At 52.6% G+C, this 19,087-nt stretch overlaps 2 protein-coding genes across 2 annotated transcripts; both read right to left on the minus strand.

The window, feature by feature from the left end:
• Positions 1-1,707: 1,707 nt before the first annotated feature.
• ATF6B (activating transcription factor 6 beta) lies at positions 1,708-13,202 on the minus strand. The gene is made up of 18 exons (XM_045541751.1): positions 13,086-13,202; positions 12,639-12,718; positions 12,421-12,499; positions 12,097-12,188; positions 11,421-11,562; positions 8,427-8,512; positions 8,172-8,307; positions 7,946-8,077; positions 7,665-7,798; positions 6,824-7,009; positions 6,644-6,735; positions 4,293-4,469; positions 4,014-4,121; positions 3,750-3,831; positions 3,458-3,528; positions 3,127-3,238; positions 2,899-2,983; positions 1,708-2,387 (listed from the first exon to the last, which is right to left on the minus strand). The coding sequence occupies exons 1-18, from the start codon at positions 13,165-13,167 to the stop codon at positions 2,158-2,160; spliced, it is 2,106 nt and encodes a 701-aa protein (XP_045397707.1). The 5' UTR covers positions 13,168-13,202; the 3' UTR covers positions 1,708-2,157.
• A 463-nt stretch (positions 13,203-13,665) lies between these two features.
• Positions 13,666-15,237, minus strand: FKBPL (FKBP prolyl isomerase like). The gene is made up of 2 exons (XM_045541752.1): positions 15,128-15,237; positions 13,666-14,812 (listed from the first exon to the last, which is right to left on the minus strand). The coding sequence occupies exon 2, from the start codon at positions 14,737-14,739 to the stop codon at positions 13,690-13,692; it is 1,050 nt and encodes a 349-aa protein (XP_045397708.1). The 5' UTR covers positions 14,740-14,812; positions 15,128-15,237; the 3' UTR covers positions 13,666-13,689.
• Between the last annotated feature and the right edge of the window lie 3,850 nt (positions 15,238-19,087).

Here is a 19,087-nt window from a genome sequence, read left to right on the forward strand (position 1 = left end):
GACAGCTCACAGTGGGCAGAGGGCAGAGAAAGGCAGGGAAGGAGTCTAGAGAACAAGGTGGGATGAGGCACAGTGGGGTCACGGGGGCTGAAGAACAGGCAGGGGATCCGGAGGAAGGAGAGCAAACAGGAAGATGAAGAGGGTCTAGGATGGGAAGGCGCCAATGAGGTGCAGGAGCGACAGTGGCCTGGCATGCTGAGTGGCCCTGCAGGGGTGTGGCCAGAGGAATGGATGTCCACACGGGCCTGGAGGGCACCAGCCCCGAGCCCCACCTGCCTTCACCCCCGTGGCACCCCCACTCTGTCCTCTCAGTCCTTCCCACCACTCCACTCCCTCAGCCAAGAGAGGTCTGATGTACAGTTCAAACGGAAGTGCCAGCTGTCCCTTGCCACTCAGTGGAGGTGCAGCATGTCCCACCCCAGAGCACCCAGTCTGAGATGCCAGCACCTCAGTACTTTCTTGAACTGGAGTTGGGAAGGAGAAAGAGCAAGGGGACGATGAAACAGTGATAGACTCAGATGGGATAAAAGCAGAACAGAGGAGAAACAGAGGAGAGGAGCAAGGGAAGAGGAGAATGTGTGTCTACCATGGACCAGACACTGAGGACGTCACCTTTCACCCTCACATCACCCCTGGGTGTGTCTGAGTATCCCACCTGACAGATGAGGAAACCAAGGCTCAAAGTGTTTACGGACATCTAACAACAAAAACCAAGGCAGGGACCCGGCTCTGGTGATCTGCTTCTGAAATCCTCGTTCCCGTTGCACTCACAGCCTAGACAGGGCTGACGAGCTGGAGGGCCCGGGACGGGAAGCAGGGCCAAGGAGCCAGGGCCGCCTCTGGAGGGAGGAGAGGTCCAGTTCCTGGGAGCCCCAGTTCCAGGTTGCCATAGTTACTCCTTCTGTTTTCACCCCAAACACAGTAATGGCTGGGGTGAGGGGGGAGTGTTGCCTGGCTGGACATGTGAGGCTCTTCCTCCCTCCTTTAGGCCTGGGCTTATGGCCCAGGCAGCCCCTGTCCAGTCATCTGGGCTCCGAGCCCAGGCCCGGCTCACACCCTCCCGCTGACCCAGGACACTCCCGCGGGGTAGGGCCTGAGGCACTGCTGGACAGGAGCAGCTGGAGGGGTCCCACCAGGCTGGGCTGAGACCCGACCCCTGCTCTAGCCCGCTCCCTTTCCTCCTCATTAGAATGCAGCCTGACCCACTCCTGCGTTTTCCTTCATCTGGACTGAAGTCTCAGTCTCCTCCAGTTTAGGGCTAAGAGGATACCCTGCAACGTCCCCCTTTCCCCCCAAGTACCATCCCCTTCCCCATGGCCCCCTTCCTGGGCTCTGAGCCCTCTGGCCCCGTTCCCATTGTCTGTGTGAGCTGCTCATCCTGGAAAGCAAGAGGAAGGCAGAACCTGCAAGAGGGGGACCCAGAGGCTGCTCACCCTGAAGGGCGTGGGGCCCCCTGTCTTTCCTGTTTACTCAGACACATTCCAGGGATCTGTACCCTCTGGTCTGTCACGCCACGGGACATCCCTGCTAGACACAGACACGCTCCAGTATCACAGGGGTCGGGCAAGGGGATGACGTGAGGTCTGCAATCCCACACCCGCCTCACCCCAGAGCCGGCCATGTCTTCAGGCTCCAGTCTTTGATGCTGGCCCGATAGAAGCCACCTTCCCCCAAACTCCCCACCATGAGCCCGACAGGCAGCCACCATTCCTGCAACTCCCTCCGAGTTGTTTATTCAATAATAAAAAAGGAGATATGCACACACACAGGCCTGGTCTCCCTCCGCCACCCTCCTTTACTCCCGTAACTAGCACTAAAATGTGAAAACTTCCCTTGTCCCACCTGGGGATTAATTCTCACCTCCACCCTCCAAACAGAGAATCCAAAGAATGAAGAGGACACAGGAGCCCACCCACCCCAAAACTGAACCTCACTCAATACCCTCAAAGAAGAAGCAGGGACTGGGGGTTCACAGCAATGAGAGGAACCCTATATGTGAGAAGAAAGGGGAATCCCCCACCTCAAATAAGCGCTTAACCCCCACTCTGTCTTTCCTTCACCAATTTCCCCAAGCCCGGGGATTCGGGAAATTGAAAACAGTCCCACTTGGTCACCCTGTCCTCACCCCTAGTTCTAAGTCGGTGTGCCTGGCGGAGGTCAGGGATGACTGAGGTAGAGGGGCTGCTGGGAGGCCTGGTGGGCCTGGCTGGCTGCAGAGGCTGGCAAGGGGCCACCTGTGGCATTGCCCGGGGCTGGGGCTGGCTGTTTGCGGAGCGAGGGGGGCACCGTGGAGGTCTTGATGTGAATCACCCTGGTGTCCATGACCTCACACTCGATCTGCATCATCTCCTCATAGTCTCCTGGGGCCCCTCGGCCTGACAGGGTCTCTGTGAGAAGAGAGTTAAGGAGAGGACACGGGGGAGGGGCCAGAAAAGAAGAGGTGAGCAGGGAGGGGAGGAAAGGGCGCCCGTGAGAGGCAGAGCCACCGTGGGAGTTAAACAGGACGGCAGGGAGGGAATTCGGTGCAGGGAGCAAAAAAGGGATAGGAAAGGAAAATGACATGTATGAATGTGGGGTCACATAGGAGAGGACATCAAGAGAAAAAAAGGAAGTGAGAGTCTGGCAGGTTCCCAGCCCAGCCGCCTCTGCCCAGCCACCCACCCAAGCACCTTCACCAAAGGAGGACCCACAGCCTCGTCTTCCCCCATCAAAGCCTCCTGCATTTTCTTCTTCTCTCCACCCTCCTCCTGCTCCTTCTCCCCTATGAGTCTAGCATCTCTCCAGACGCCCCACTCCTCTCCCCCTCTCCACTTGGCTCCCCACGCTGGACCTCCCTATTGGAACTTCCCCCTCCCTTAATTTCAGGACCTCCCCGACACCCAGCAGGGAAAGAATTACCATTGGGGGCCATGGCGGGCATCACCAGGGACATCTTGGGCCGGGAGGTCTTGTTGTGGCTGATGGCGGGGAGCAGCAAGTGGTCCTGGGGAACAGAGAGCCAGACTGGGAGGGCTGAGGAAAAGACACCAACAGGCTCCCCAGCCCCACTCCACACCCTTCCAGTGAACACAGACTGCTGGGGAGTCCAGAGTGCCAGAGACAGGGCAGGGGGGAAGAGGGACTCACCCTCCGGAAGGAGACAACATAAAATGTGTCTTCCCGTCGGTCAATTGCATCCAAGAACTCTGGCTGCGAACGGTCTGGGTGGCGATATAGCTGCAGTTGGCCAACAGAATCCCTAGGCAGGTGGGGAAACAGGATTTGGGGGGAACTAAGCCCAGTGTCCAGTCCCTACTGGAGAAGGGGGTAAGAAGAAAGAAAAAGACACCAGACCCCCAATGGATGAGAGAGGCATAATCCCATTGGTGACAATGACGACAAGCATGGGACAGCCGCTGGAGGTATAGCTCTTGAGAGTGGAATCTCACTTAATAAATAAACAACCCCCCAAACTCACCTTTCTGGGGGCCCAGGGGGTTGGGTGGGGACTGCCTTAACTGGAGGTGACTTCTTCCATAGCTGAGATTTCTGGAAGGAGAAGTATCTAAGGATTTGAAGAGGGTGAAGGGAAAAGGGAAAGAGACAGACGACCCCGAGAAGCTGATGCCACCTCACACCCATCTCCCCACTTCCCCCAAACAATCCCGCAAACCTCCACAATGAGATGCCCACTCAAAATCCCCAGGGCACTCAGCCCTTGTCTTCAAGTGGCTTTCCTTGAACCAGCCCCGCCTGGCCCCGGCTCCTACCTGTCTCTCCTGGGCCCTCTGAGGGATCTTCCGCCGGCCTCTCTGGTGGCGCTGGACCCAGCCACTCAGCTCGTCAGCAAGCCTGGGGAAGTAGAGGAAGCTCAACACCTCTGTGCCAGGCCAAGCTTCCACTTTCCTTGCCCCCCGAGGGAGAGAGAAGAGAGGGCGGGGGGAGCTGGCGCTTTGGGACACAGGTCAGCCAGGCTGTCTGCAGAGGGCCTTGGGAGGGCAGGGGAGGATCCCCCAGCTGTGAACCCCTCACACCTCAGGGACTCAGTGCGGTTGAAGTGCCGGCAATCAGAGGAGAGGAAGAGCTGGTCTAGATCTCTCAGCAGAAGCTCCTTGGCTCCCCCAGGGAAGGCTGTCAGGTTCCTGGAGTAAGACAGGGCGGAGGCGATGCTTGGAGACTGCCCGGCATTCTTGCATCCATGAAGGAGGCCGTAATCACAAGAGAACAGTTCTGGTTCCCGCTCACCAAAAGTAGCTTCTAGGGAGAAGACTCGATCCCATCCCTAAAGGAGACGGGGCCCTCTCCCTCCTCACCTGAAACTGGGCTGGTCCGAGGGGCTAGGCTGGGGCTCCTCAGGGCTGTGGGAGGATCCCTGGAGGGGTTCAGCTCCTCCAAGTGGCTGTTGCTCTGAGAACTCCAGCAAGTGTCTCTGGGGCCGAGGCTCTCCCACACTCATCCGAGAGACGGGAGCTGGGGGAGGCTCACTGATGCTGTGGGTGAGCAAGGACAGAGCGTGACGAGGAATCAGCTTTATCAAGTGTCTGGTTGAGAGCAAGGCTCTGCGATCGTGGGCGCTCCTCTGGAGCGAGCTAACCCGGCGTGCAAGCAGAGCCCCGCATCTGGAGTGGACACTGTGTGCATCCTGCAATGGCGCAGGCAAGCGGGACAGGGTATTGCCGCCTCTCCCCCTCCGGATAAGGGCAGCCCTAGAAGCAGGCTTAAGTTAAGCCCCTAAAAAAACAGTTTATGAGAGACCCTTCCTAGCACCCTGAGGTAAGTATAGCGATATAACCACGAATAAAGAAAGCAGAATGGAACGGTATGTCAAATGAGCGGGGCGGGTGCCGACACTAGGCATGGGTTTGCCTCTTTCATTCAGGTCCCTGCCCCGGGTGGAAGCAGAGAAGTGGGAGGAACCCTATGAAGTGCCTCTAACAGCTCACATCTATCTCATTGTAATTGCCAGAAGTGAAACCTTGGGTCCATCAGACCAAAGTAAAGAGGTGTCCCATGGGAGAAGACCCGAGCCCCCCGTGGAGGGGCCAGCCTTTAGGCAATCTAAAATATCTGTTAAGGAAAAGGGAAAGATGAAAGTGTTGATATTTTTGCTAATCTTTCTTTGGTTATTTGTTCTGTTTGTAGGATGGAGAGACAACTCCTTAGTGTGGATTTCCCCAGGCTATCACCTCTTCTGTCAATCTGTCTTGCTGCTGGGTCTGTCATCCAAAACCTCATCTGGCGCTGTATGTGATTGCTGAATTTACAGAGGCCAGTCTCTCGGATCACCTACAGGGGGCAACTAAGAGCTCTGCACTCAGAGGTCCCATGTTTCTTTTCTAACCCTGCCCTGGATCCCGGACATTGTGTGCAAGGCGATGGTCCAGTTCACCTTGTCAGTCCTCACGGTTGTAGTTGTTGCTTGTGACTTTTTTCACCTGGTAATTTGCTGCTGTAAATATACAGCCAAAGTGTTGCAATGGCATATATAAGTATGAACCTTCCATCTGAAACATTGCCCCAGTTTAACAGGAAGTAGCTTGATAACTATGTCACCCCTCCTCCCACAGATATGGAACGGTAAAATGGACAGGGGGACTATGTTATAGCCGGGGTGACCTGAGAAAAAATGCCAGAAATGTTTTGTCTCTTTAAAACCTCATTCACTCTTTTTGAGAACTAAAACCTACATGGCTGCGCCAGGCCAGTGGTCAGGAGGGGCGATGTCTTTTGTTCTTTGTGCTACAGGCGATGGCTCAGCAGACGTCTGGAACTCTCCATGGGGGGAGGTCTGGGTGGGCCTCCCAAGTGGACAGAGGCCACAGGGGAGACAGGACAGATCAGAATATAGCCTGAAGCTGAGGACCCACCCTTTAAAAGCTCTATATTTCTGCTTATTATTAGGACAATGACATTTCAGACAGAAGTTTCCACCTGCCTCATCTGCCAGCAAATTAATAAACTCTTCTTTCCTTCTCCTCAAAAAAACAAAACAAATAAACAAACAAACAAAAAAAGAGTAAGGACTCTGCAGACGGACTGCCTAAGTCCCAGCCGGTTATACAAGACTGAGTCTCCTGTAATCCTAGCCCTCTGGGAGGCCGAGGCGGGTGGATGGCTCAAGGTCAGGAGTTCGAGACCAGCCTGAGCGAGACCCTGTCTGTACTAAAAAAATAGAAATAAATTGTCTGCACAACTAAAATATATATAGAAAAAATTAGCCGGGCATGGTGGCGCATGCCTGTAGTCCCAGCTACTCGGGAGGCTGAGGCAGGAGAATCGCTTGAGCCCAGGAGTTTGAGGTTGCTGTGAGCTAGGCTGACGCCACGGCACTCACTCTAGCCCGGGCAACAAAGTGACACTCTGTCTCAAAAAAAAAAAACAAAAGACTGAGTCTCTTCACGTGTGAGACGGGAGTGAGCGCGGTCCCTACACAGGGAAAGGAGAGCGCTTATTAACCCAGAGCCGAGTAGTCGCTACTTTTATCAACAGTGTCACCATCGGGCACCCCATGACCTACCACCTATTAGAGAAACGAGGGAGCAGGAAGGGGCGGGCTAGACACGCCCGGCGCGCGAGCTGCAGGAAACGGACTGGGCCACAGCGGCCGTCGGGCGGCTGTGAGGGTGCCCCGCCCGCAGGCTCTCTGGAAGCAAGGGGGCCTCACCTGACAGGTCCAAAGTTGAAGGTAATGAATAGAAGGAAGACCGTAATGCAGACCACCTTCCTGTTCCCAGACTCTAACTTGAGCTTGCTGTTCTAAGGTGCAGAGGAAGAGACGGGAGAGGCGGAGTCACGCTAAGGAGCCCGTGCTCCTGCTGGTCTCCCGGGGACACGCGGGGCTCACCTCGGCCAGCAACGCCTCCAGCCGCCGCCGGAGGGCAGCATTCTCCCGGCGGAGCTGCTGGTTGTCGGCCAGGACCGCCTGCAGCCGAGCCTCCAGCCCCTGCAGATACTCTTTCTTCTTCCTCCGGGACTGGCAGGCCGACTCCCGGTTCTTGATCATTCGCTGCTGCCGCTTCAGCAGCTTTGCCTGGGCACCCAGAAGGTCAACAGATGAATTGGAGAGAGACCACGCCCCCAAATGCAAGGGGTCGATCACCGAAGCTCACATGGGCCATTCCCTTGCTTTCCTGACTTCTACCTACACTGCCGGAGGATTTTTCCTCTCTACTAAAACATTCCAGGGAAGGGGCCCTTGTCTCAACTATTCCCTGCTATTGCTCCTCAGATGTGGGAAAAATTAGACTGTAGGAGGAACTGCCTCTATCCTGGTGGAACCTCTTTCTTTGGTGGGTCTCCTGGGTCTTCCTTCTTTCAATCCTCCTTTTTAGGCCCCCAAATTTAACCTTGCTATACTTAAAAACCAGTTTACCCGGGAAGTAGCCTCCCTCCCTCAACTACTGCCACAACCATAACACAGTATGACTGCCCTGCATTGGATTAACTGAGACCACTCCCATTTCTCCATCTATAGTGACAGCAAACCTAAGAACCCTCAACTACATGGAGTTGACGCTGACATAGAAACAGGAGTCTACTCTGACCCCCAGGATCATCGTATGGATCCGCTTCCTCACTTTTTGCTCCCGGGTCTCCACGTCTTCCTCCTCCGACAGTTCTCTCCGTGACAGACACCCCTCTCCCCTTCCCTCACTGGCCCTGCCGCTCCCCTCCCCAGCACTCACATCCACCTCAGGCGGGCAGGAGTTCCCAGGCATGGGAGCTGGAACAATGCTCTTCCTCTCAGGCCGTGTAACAGGGGGGGTTGGCCCTTCAGCCTGGACTCGAATAGCACCCTGGATGAGGACAACTGGGGACACTGGGGCAAGTGAGCGGAAGGAGGTCAGAGTGCTGTGCGTTGGGTGGGGTCCCTGTGCCCACACCCACGCCCGAGCGCCCAAGGGTTGCAGCCTCCCTGTGAGCTCCCTGACAAGGTCAATGCAGCCCTTTTCTCCTTCTTCAGTACCTGGGGGTGGCTGGATGAGGGGCTGCAGAAGGACGGTGGTGCTGGGAGGCACCGCTCTGGGCGGCATCGGGACGGTGGTGAGCACCACAGGTTTGGGCTGCAGTGGTGGCTTCCGGGTGAGTGGGGCTTTGCCTTAGGAAGGTGAGAGGAAGGAAGGTAAGGACGAAGGGATATCAGGACTACAGGCCTGTCACCGGAAACCCCACGTGTCAGGAAGCCCCATTACCTGAGGAGCCTTCAGGGCACCGGCCCATGCTGACCTGGACAGCTCCAAGCGAGGGGGCTGGCACACCCCACAGGAGGCACCCTGGAGGGGAAGGGGACTCTGTCTTCACTTCCAGTACTTCCTCTCCTATAAAAGCCTACGTGGGGCATCCCGGAGAGATGTTAGTCAGGACGAGTGTCGAGGAGAGGGAGCTGAAGAAGACACAGGAAGAACTCACTGGAGCACCTGGAGGGAGGAAAGGAGGTGGACGCTCACCTGGCTGGAGGAGTCTGCTGAGAGGAGGGAAGCCTCGGAGGTGATGGAGGAAGATGGAGAGACAGGTTCTCGCTTGGTCTGGACATCTGTGGGGTGGCAGGATGAGACATAAGGCTGGATACCAGAAAGACATTGAAGGGGACGAGGGTTAAGATGGCGAATGGGTCAGTCCTCTTTGTAGCTGGGAATAAAGCTTTCTGGCCGTAGACTAGGCAGGCAATCCAGAAGGGGACGCCGTGGAGCCGCTGGTCCGCTGGCTCTGCTCCTCCTCTTTGCCCAGGACTTGCCTTTCTCCTTCGGTGGCTCCTCTGATTTTTCTCATCCCTGCTCAGCTTTCCTCAAGGCTGTCCCTGCCCTTCCGCTCTTCCTCTTTCTTCCGCACAGACCTTGTCGATTCGCATAGAGAAGGCCGGAGCAGCGGGGTCTCCAGCACTCACGTGGCCACAGTTCCTGTCTTGCTGGATTTCCGTCTCCATGCTGACGGCCGCCAAGTCCCCATCTCCACCCACTGCTCACCCACACCCGGCCCTGACTCCCAAGCTGCATGCTGGTCACCTCCATTCTCAGGCCCAGCATCCACCCCAGTTCAGCTGGCCTTGAACGAGGCTTGCTGACTGTGCCCTCACACAAGTTCTTCTCCCAGGAACCACATTGTGAAGCCTCAGTCACCTCCAAGCCTTTGTGGCCTCTGTTAAATCTATCTTTGTGACTTGTCGAATGCTCCATGAAAACAAATGCTATCACCTGGGAACTTATTTTTTTAAAAAAGAAAACAAAACAAATGCTAGGCCCCATGTGGGTGAAATAAAACCCTCCTGAGCCCAGACTCAGCCCAAAGGTCAAGGTCAACAGTCCTTCACTACCTCTGGTCCACACCATGTACTTTGGTGCTTAATTATTTGATCACTAAGATTGCTATTTTAAAACTTCAATTTATATTTTTGAATATAGAATATAGTCATATGGTATAAACTCCAAAGGAACAAAGGAGAATCCAGTGAAAGGGGAATCTCCTTCCCTTCCCTGTCACCCGGCCACCCAGATCCCCTACTCAGAGGTGATCACAACAAGAGTGATTTAGCCATGATGTGTTATAACCCTCACAAAACTCTCCACAAGCAAGCAATATGCTTCATGTCCATTGTGCAAAGAGGCCAACAATCTTTTTGCTACTAAAAGCCTTAATTCTTATTTTGTGTGTCCTCTTTGTAACATTGAATACTCTGCTGGATGTGATCTGTCTGTCCCTCCAGATCCACTCTCCATCCTTCCCTGCCCAGCTCCCAGGCCCAGGCAGAACCTGAATGGATTGCATCGTTGGGCTCCCTTACCCCCCAGCTTCTGGCTGGAGTTCAGCCAGTGAGAGGTAGTGCCAGGAGACCCAGAAGCACTTTGAAATCAATAATCAACATGTCCAACATTGAATTCATCATCTTCTCTGACCAGAAAGCTCCTGCTTTTGCAGTCTTTATCCAGTCAGCAATACCATTACCCCCCAGCAGCTACCCTAGCCAGAAATCCAGGCGTCCTCTTGACTCCTAAGTCTCTCCAATGCCCACGAGGGCTCTGTAACTCATCCATTCTACTTCATTCTTCCTCAGTTCTGCCTTCTTCCTGGCACGAGAATATCGTACATGATTAACTGCATTAGCCTCTTCCTTGGTCCTGCTGTCTTTAATCCTGCCTCTCTGCAACCTGTTCTCTACTCTGCCACTAGTCATCTTCCTAATCATATCGCTGCCCTGCTGAATTCTTCAAGGGCTCTCAGGGCTCTCAACTGCCCATGGGTTAAAAGCTAAGAGCCCATTAGCAGGGCCCCCACCTGGCCCTGTGACCTCTGCAGCTCCTCACCAATCCCCACACCCTCCTCACGTCCACTCTGAAGAGACGCAGGTTCCTCACACATTCACAAGCCAACACTCAAATTCTTCTGGCTAATTTCTGTATGTCCTTCGAAACTTAGCTCAGGAAATCCTTCCTCCGGGAGCATGTCCCAGATCCAGCCCCAATCTGGTTGAGATGCCCCCTCTTACGCGCTTTCATGATACCCTCTAACAGTCTCTACCCTAGAATGACCGTATCTATATCGACTGGTACTTGTCTTTCTCCCCCTACTACACTGCAGGGCTCTCCAGTCAGCGGGGTGGTCAAGTCTTGTTCATCTTTGCATTCTCAGCACCTGTCTAGTATCCAGCATGGAGTAGGTACTCAAATATTTATTAAATAAACACATAAGAATAAACAAACGGGGAACACTTTAAATGTAGTATAAATACTGTTAATTGTAGGATCTAGGAGTTGAGTATGTGGTACTCCAACTTTTCTGCGTGTTTGAAAATTTTTATAATAAAGCATTAGGGGAAAAAATAACACAGATAAATATGCCCTAAACTATCCACAAGTTTGAATTTTTTTTTTTTTTTTGAGACATAGTCTCACTCTGTCACCTGGGCTGGACTGCAACAGTGTGATCATAGTCCACTGCAACCTCAACTCCGGGGCTTAAGTGATCCTCCTGCCTCAGCTTCCCAAGTAGCTGGGATTACAGGTGCATGCCACCACACCTGACTAATTTTTCTATTTTTGTAGAGATGGGGTCTGACTCTTGCTCAGGCTGGTCTTGAACTCCTGACCTCAAGTGATCCTCCCACCTCGGCCTCCCAGAGTGCTAGGATTACAGGTGTGAGCCACTGCACCTGGCCTGTCCACAGGTTTTTTAAAAATGCAAAGTAATGGTAAGTTGAATGACACAACAGAGTACTAGGAACAAGATAAAGAAAAAACCATCTCCATCTTGTCAACATTGCCCTTGCTGCAGTTTACTAAAATTCTCCCTCTCCCTTCTGCCTTCTCTCCTGGTCATCTGCCACTTCCCCTCACAACCTTTTCCTCCCTGTTCTGCTGCCTGCATCCCCTCCCTCCCTCTGCACACATATACACAGCTGTATACATTCTCCTTTGGTAAAGCCTGGAGATGGGGCAGGCTGTTATTACCTGAGGGATCATCAGAGGTGTGGCCCACATTGACCTGGATGGTTTCAAATGAGGATGTAGGATCTGGATCATCTCCTAGGAGGCAGAGTGAGGGTGCCAAGGACTCTGTCTTCACATGTAGCACCTCCCCTACCCCAAGGGCCTGAGTAAGAGTTGGGGTAGAGCAGGAGGGCAGAAAGAAGGGAAGAAACCAGGTGAGGTGTTGAGAGTAAGAGCAAGAACAAAAGCTTTAGTGCTTATAAACCATCAATTATTTGACATTCTGGTCTGAATGGTACTCAGCATCCCCCTAAGCTGTCTCTGGCCCCTTGTTCTTTCTTTCTACTTTATTTCTGGGAGGGCTGATGAAGTCTCAGTGATTTCAACATGGCCTTAGCATGGACAACTTAGGCAAGAACAGTTCCAAAATTCACAGTAGTTAACAACTCTCTTCTTCCCGGCCCCACCACTGCTGCCACAGATTTCTGTATATTAACAAGACTCCATCTTCATTTCTAGATAAACAGAGTGGCGATGTAGAAAATGAGGATGTTAAGGAAATGGCAAAGGCAAGGAAGAAGTGCCCCCCAACCCAATGACTCATAGCACACAAATCCTGTCCTCAGCATCCGTGGGTGAAGGGAATGAAGCAGAGTCCCTGCCCTGGGGAGTAGAAGGAGGGAGATGGCCCTCTCACCTGGCTGGAAGGCTCTGTGGAGAGCCGTGATGACTCAGAGGTGATGGAGGAAGAAGAACAAGGGGAAGATGGCTCAGACTTCACCTGAAGATCTGGAGGAAAGAGGGTTAGAAAATAATCAGGAAACAGAGCCTGAGAAGAGTCCGAAAAGTGTCCAAGGACATGGGGGTGGGGATTCCTTCACCAGGGCAAGGGGCATTAAAGGAGACAGGAGTACACAGGCACTTAAGTAGAGGTGTGAAGATACAGAAAATTACATAGTTTCTGGGGGTTGGGAAAATGAGGATCCCTGGAAGGATGAGGGAACAACAGAGGATATCTTACCTGGGAAGATAGGCAGGAGGTCCCATGGGGGCTCAGGGGGGGTGGCATCCATCCCCATATCCAGGGAGCTGCTGTCAAACTGAATAAGAAAGGATATGAGAGGACAGGAATGTGAGAAAGTTGGGGTGACTCCAGATGAGCTTTGGCCTGGGGATGAATCCAGATGCTGGGACCACTCCCACCCACAAAGGGTTGGAGAAAGGCTGGGGGCACAATACCGGGACATCCTGCTCCTGGCAACGGAAGAGCTGCGTCTGCTCCCCAGCCACTTCCTCCAGGCCGGCATACAAGGTGCTGTCTGCGAGAAGTGCTGAGTGTCAAGGGGTCGCTCGGTGGCCCAGCCTACAGACGCACACAAGCCCCCGCCCCAGCCCTCATTGGCTCGGGTCGGCCAGACCCACCGCCCGCCCACTTGGAAGGTGATACAACCGAAGAGCGTCAGCCCCTCCTTTCCCGACCCCGGAACAACTTGACGTTCCCGCGGGGAGCGGAGGTCTTCCCCGCCGCCCGCATGCCCCGAGTGCACGACGAGCCCCCTGCTCTGCCCTCCGGATGGTGGATTGCTTATTCGCCCAGCTTTCCTCTTTGGGCCTCCGCTGCCTTCCCGCAAGCCTCGGGGACGCGGTTTGCCATAGCCCTCTCCCCTCCCCGGGGCCTCCGCAGACCCCAGTCCTCCGGGCTCAGCAGGTTGTCGGCGAAGAAACGCGTCGGGTCCGCAATCTCGCTGAGGAGCATCAGCTCCGCCATCTTCCCCCCCCCCAACCCTGAGACGGCCCCCAAGGCCCGCCTCTCCCCGTCATCAACTAATCGGCTGACTCTTTCATAAAACGGGGCGTCCCGGAAGCCCTACCGACCAGTAGGAGACCTGGGTGCCGAGCACACGAAGCAATGGGAGAGGCGGCCGTGTGGGCGGGGCCGGCGGGCGCGCCGCGGCGAGAAGCGGCTGTTGGGGACAGCGCCGGGCTGTAAAGTTGGCGCATGCGCCAGCGGGCCCCGGCAATAAAGAGCCTGGGAGATGTAGTTCCCACGATTTAAAAGGTCGGCATTCTCCCCCAGCCAGTCCTCAATGTAGAAGATAGCTTCTGGGTGTCTTCGGAGATGGATAGGCCCCTCAAAAGAGGCGCACTGAGACCACTGCTACCTCTCCTAGGAAGGCAAAAGCTGGGAATGGGATATGGGCTGAAACTTTACCCCTGCCTCCCCACCCACAATCCCACAGCACAGACCACGATTCACAGGTTCCTGTCTCTTTTAGGGTGTGATTTTTAATCAGCCAAACATCTTGCGCAGACCCTGAGCCAGCCCTGCATCCTGTTTTTTCCCCTGAATGGCCACCTTCCCCAGCTCCTCTTGGGCTGCCCGGTTTCTGGGGTCTATAGCCAGCACCTTCTTGAAATCAGCAGTTGCTTTTTCCAGGTTCCCTAGGGCAGCCTGGGCAACCCCTCTTCGGTATAAGGCCTTTAAATGGCCAGGCTCCCGCTCCAACACCCGGTCACAGCTCTGGGCTGCCAACTGGGGCTGCCCTAGCAGCAACTGACAGGCAGCCAGATTGGCATGAAGAACAGTTCGTTCTGGAGGGCCAGGTGGGGGTAAAGTCAGCAGCAGGCGAAGAGCTCGTCCATAGCACTGGGCAGCCCCTTCAGGGTTCCCAGCTCGAAATAGTTCTGTGCCCCTTGCACGTTCTTCGGTGGCCAGGGCCTCCTTCTCGCTGGTCTCCAACTCCCAGGAGTCCCGGCCCTCAGTGAAGGAGGCCAGTGTGAGCCTGACAGGAGGTCCAGAGTGTCCAGGGAACTGAAGCTCTGCTTCCTCACCTTGACACATGGACTCCAAGCATTTCTCTATGAGTTCCCCCCAAATTTCCTCCCTCCATGGCCCTACACCCATTGTTAGCTCTGTCCAGCCCTCTGGCGGCCCCGACCCCAAAGAAAACCCAAAAGCTAGTACCCGGCAGCGGGAGCCTAGCTTGGGTTTGTCCAAACCACGGCCACGGATTATGATCTTCTTGACAAAGCTCCCATCGGGACAGTACCAGAGATCAGAAGCTTGAAGGGCTTCTGGCATCTCACTGGTTGATCCACGAGACTTATCAGAGTCTCCTTCAAGTTCAGCGACAAGTTTTTCAGTGTCTTGAGTATTCTCTAGAATGTGGCTGGCTGGATCTAGACTCATTCCCAGATCAAGGGTTTCAGTAGGAGGGTTTCGGGGCTGCTGCCTAATCTGAGTAGTCGAATCAAAGTTCTCCCGGGAGTTCTTTTCCCTTTGTTGTTGCGGCTGAGGGGTGTCCTTTTCTCCCACTGGACTGACTGGTGGCGTCTCCATTTGGTTGCCTGGTCCCTTCCACCGTGGGTGAACAGTTTGGTCAGAAAGGAATGGACCCGGTCGAGGTCAGCACCTGAAAGGAAAACCAAAACAATGCTAATTGCAGGACTCTTATATAGACTCCTTTCTTATCCTTCTGAGACTCAGGCTCCTAGTCTTGAAAGTCCCCATTTTTTTTTTTTTCCTCCAAAAATCTGTCCGGCTCGCGGCTCCCTTCCACCCAGACCTAATTTAGAACTATAAATTCCACAGTTCCCTGCGGTTCTGGTAGCCGCTGCAACTACGGACTCCCGGTCGGGTCAATAAGTGCCTGGGCGGCCAAAGCGCCTAGCACGGTGGCAGGAGCCGGACGATTGGCATCATCTCTCCTTCAAAGCCGAGTGCTTACTGAATGCGGTCCTCGGAGTCTTGCCCCCGGCGGAGTGGGCGGCCCGGGGGCGCGGAGCCACTGCGAGAGATATTGACAACTAATGCTGGAGCCCGCGGGATCGAGAGGCTAGTCAAATACCTGGCAGCCAATCCGGGGGAGGGAGGGGCTGGTTAGCCCGCCTATCGGGCCAGGCGTCACTTCCTACGCCACTGTCAGGCTCCAGACCGCAGCGACTGAACCGGGCCGAATCAAACCGAACTTGGCGAGGTCCGGCTGGCCAGGTTACCGGCTTAAGAGTCAAAGCGTAGAGAAGTCCTTGAATGGGAAACTGGGGCGAATGAGGATTTAGTGGAGAATGGCGGGGGTGGTAGTAAATGATAATGGCGCAGTCCTTTGATCTGGCGACCTCAGGCCCTCCTGTGCTACTGGATTCCTAGCTGGGGTTATCCCCTGTCTGTTCCTTCGCCCATTCAATCCAGGGTGCTCTGAGATAAAACCTCGGGCCTCTTTCTCTCCAACCGGCCCTATTCCCTTGCGGGACCACCTAAGGCTTTTCCTTACCTTTCCTTCCCGTCGTATCCATCATTGCCTTTCAAGCCCTCCTTCGTCAAGAAATCTTAGACGGTGCTTTTCGAACCTTAAAATGTATACACATCACTGGGGAACTTGCTAAATTGCAGAATATGACTTAGGAAGTCTGGTATGGCGCCTGTGATTTTGCAGTTCAGCAAGCTTCTGGATGATGCTGATTCTGCTGGTCCATGAACCACCACACTTTGAATAGCATGGTTCTAGAATAACCTCATCCCATTCTCTTCACCCCTTGCTCTGTGCCTCTTCTGTTTGTCCTACATTTGGCACGTAACTGGTATAACCTGCTCCACTGGGGGTAGCAGGTCCTCTTCCTCCTCCTAATAGAAGATGTAGATCCCTTTTGTGATTCAGCCTTGCTCATCCAGCTACCTGTACCAGCTGGGCCACCACAGCTCTTCAGGGAAGAAGAATCCCACTTTCAGTACCTCCCTTTGGCTCCTTCAGTTTGCTCTGTAACACCCCACCACTGTGCCTCAGACTACAAGAACCATGCCAGGACAGCCAAGAGGGGAGGCAGTTTCATCATTAGCCACAAACTTGTGTCAGGACAGTCCTATCCTGTTTTGTGTCAAGCTTCAGATCACTAACCTAGACTTTTTTTCTTCAGGTTTTATTTCTGGGGTCTGAGCCAAAGTACCTTAGTCTACTGCCCCTCTCCCCATGGCTAACTACTCTGATTCTTGGAATCCTTGGGATGCTATTGAAAATTAATCCATCTCTTCTCCCCCCCTCTCCCCCCTCTTCATTTCAGGGATTTCTAGGAAAGGCAGGCAGTCTAGAATGAGTCCCAAAATGCTTGATTACACCCTAATCCCTGGACAAATATTGCTAATTTGCATTATGTGTGTTTTGACTGACAGCATCACTCCAATGACTCTTCAAAGATCAGCTTCTCTCAATTAAAAGAAACTACTCTGCTACAAATGTATTGCTTTGTAATGTCTTCTTGTTACTTTATGTACGTATGTTTTGGTTCCAACAGACTCCACAGGGCAGGGGCTTTGTCTCCATTTCTTTTGTGTTTATCTCCTCCATTCATTCAAAAATCTTTATTGAGCATCTGCTATGTGCCAAGCTGCATATTAGGAACAGGGGATACACAGATGAATGAGACAGATATACTTACTGCCCTCATGGAACTCAGGTTAGATCTTTAATGAAGATCTTTAACCTAGGCCTGAGGTTTTATCTTAGAGTACCCTGGATTGAATGGACAAAGGAACAGATGGGGGATAATGCCCACTAGGAGCTCCGAACATGCAGATAGTAGCAGACGAAGGCTTGAGGTAGCCCAATCAAAGGACTGCCACCACTATCATTTACTATCACCCCCTCCATTCTCCACTCAATCCTGATTTGCCCCAGTTTCCCATTCAGGGACTCCTCTGCTTATAGTGTAGACAAGGAGGGTAAGTAATTACTGTTGTATGAAGAAGAAGTGTGAGATGCTATGAGAGTGAGTGATGAGGGATGAGGGAACATTTCTTGAGGATGAGACATTTTTGCTACCATCTAAAGAATGAATTGGATTTCGACATATTCATTTTTTTGGAAAAAAAAAAAAGAATGAATTGGAGCTGAACCTCAGAAAACACTCCTGTAGGCCCATATTGAGAAACACTGAATTAAACAGTCAATTTTGTGTCTTCAGGAGATCCCTTGTCACCATTGGACTATAAATGCAAATAGAAACATAGGCACTGAACCCCCTAAAGAAACTAATCCAAGTCACCATGAATTAAAATCTTTTTATTTTTAAAAAGATGACCCATCAAGATGAAAGCACAAAATTTTAAAGTTTTAGAAGAGGACTAAGAGATCCTTAGAGAAGACATCCATGGACCTGTAGATTCCCCTATGTCTCGCAAGATTAGGAAGGGGCCAAACTGTGAAGACTCAGAAATGGGGAAGAGGTAGCACCTCTATTTTTGGATGAGATGCTACCTGAAAAAATTTGAAAAAAAAAAAAAAAAAAAAGAAATGGGAACGAGTATAGACTCTCCCCTAAAGTGTAGGCACAGTGAATGTTGACTGAGTCACACTCACACTCCTTGCTCCCTCCCAGTTCCCTATCCCTTGAGTCTAATTGTGCCAGAGCTCAGCTCTCTGGAGGTAGTCACCGAGGAATCAGGACTGAAGAGAGAAACAAACCAAAAGGAGTACATCCCCAGGCCTGGCTAGAGAACATGGGGCCTGAGAAAGACACAAAAAGAGGATGACAAGTGAAAAACTGGTTACGTGTTGGGAGAGGCTTGGACTGGGGAGTAAGAAGGGAGTAGTGTCTTTCTACTTTCCCTTTCCCCTAGAGATTTGAGAATGGCATGGAAGAAGAGCAGGCTTGAGGGGAAGAGATGAAAATGAATCTTCTTCTCCAAGTGACGGGATCCAATCCCTTTCTCTCACTACAAATGTCCTCTGGTCCCTCTCTTCCTCTGGTGTCGCAGGGACTAATCTCACCAACACCCCCAGAAGTTATATGGATGCAAGTGCAAGTGGACATGACTTACCTTGTGCCCAAGGCCCTTCCCAGGCTCAGGTGAGAGGGATGGGAGGGAGGAGCACACAGGAACCTCTGGAAAGGTGAGATTCTGGGTTAAGAAGGTCAAAGAGACATCTGGGAGAATGAAAGGACTTGGGGGGAGTACTGATTCTACTCTGTGTGATTGTGGAAAGTGAACCCCATTCTGGAACCATTCTCCCCTCCTCCCAGTCCTTACAAGTGGCACTTAATGCCTTTCTGAAGACCAGTCTGAGGGGAAACCTCACATTTGACAAGTTTCTGAGGATTTTTACCTACAAATAAGTATATTTACATCTCACCTGGAGTCACTTCCGTCCTTCCTTCTTTCTGAGTCCCTTCCTCCAAGGTGGCTCAGAGGAGCTGACTATACTCTGCTACTCTCTTTGCTCTATCCCATAAAGGTATCATTTTGCCTTCATTAAAGATCTAACCTGAGACAACGCAAGGAGAGGTTCAGGAGCTGGTGGTTGTTCCATCTTGCCCATGGACACAGACAGTATATGACACTTGCCCTCTAAATGAGTGGAGTAAGATTATTTTCTTATTCAGTCAATAATCTTTACTGATTACTCAGAATTCATCAGTGAAATATGGAGACAAATACAGAGGATCTCCACCAGTATTTATGTTAGCAAATGCTCCAGATGCAAGAGAAAAAGTGATTAAGTGGGGCAGGAAAGTTATTTCCAACCAGGGGTGATCTGAAAGATATCATGGAAAGGTTCAGAGAGGTGAACCTTGAAAGATGGCAATAATTTTGACATGTAGAAATTGAAGGGATTTATTGCCTGTAGAGGAAGCAGCACAAGGCAGGAGAGATAAGAACACCCAAGATTATTCATTTCCAGCTTGTCAATCTCATC

Source organism: Lemur catta, chromosome 2 (genome assembly GCF_020740605.2).
Source record: "Lemur catta isolate mLemCat1 chromosome 2, mLemCat1.pri, whole genome shotgun sequence".
NCBI classification, from domain to species: domain Eukaryota; kingdom Metazoa; phylum Chordata; class Mammalia; order Primates; family Lemuridae; genus Lemur; species Lemur catta.

What these genes read in the sequence shown, in the direction of transcription:
- FKBPL (XM_045541752.1), bottom strand. Translation starts at nt 14,739, where the DNA reads ATGGAGACGCCACCAGTCAGTCCAGTGGGAGAAAAGGACACCCCTCAG.
- ATF6B (XM_045541751.1), bottom strand. Translation starts at nt 13,167, where the DNA reads ATGGCGGAGCTGATGCTCCTCAGCGAGATTGCGGACCCGACGCGTTTC. An exon ending in CACCTCTGATGATCCCTCAG is followed by an intron (nt 8,513 to 11,420) that starts GTAATAACAGCC and finishes GCCACCCCACAG; the next exon opens with ATGTCCAGACCAAGCGAGAA. An exon ending in CCTGCCCGCCTGAGGTGGAT is followed by an intron (nt 7,010 to 7,664) that starts GTGAGTGCTGGG and finishes CTGGGTGCCCAG; the next exon opens with GCAAAGCTGCTGAAGCGGCA.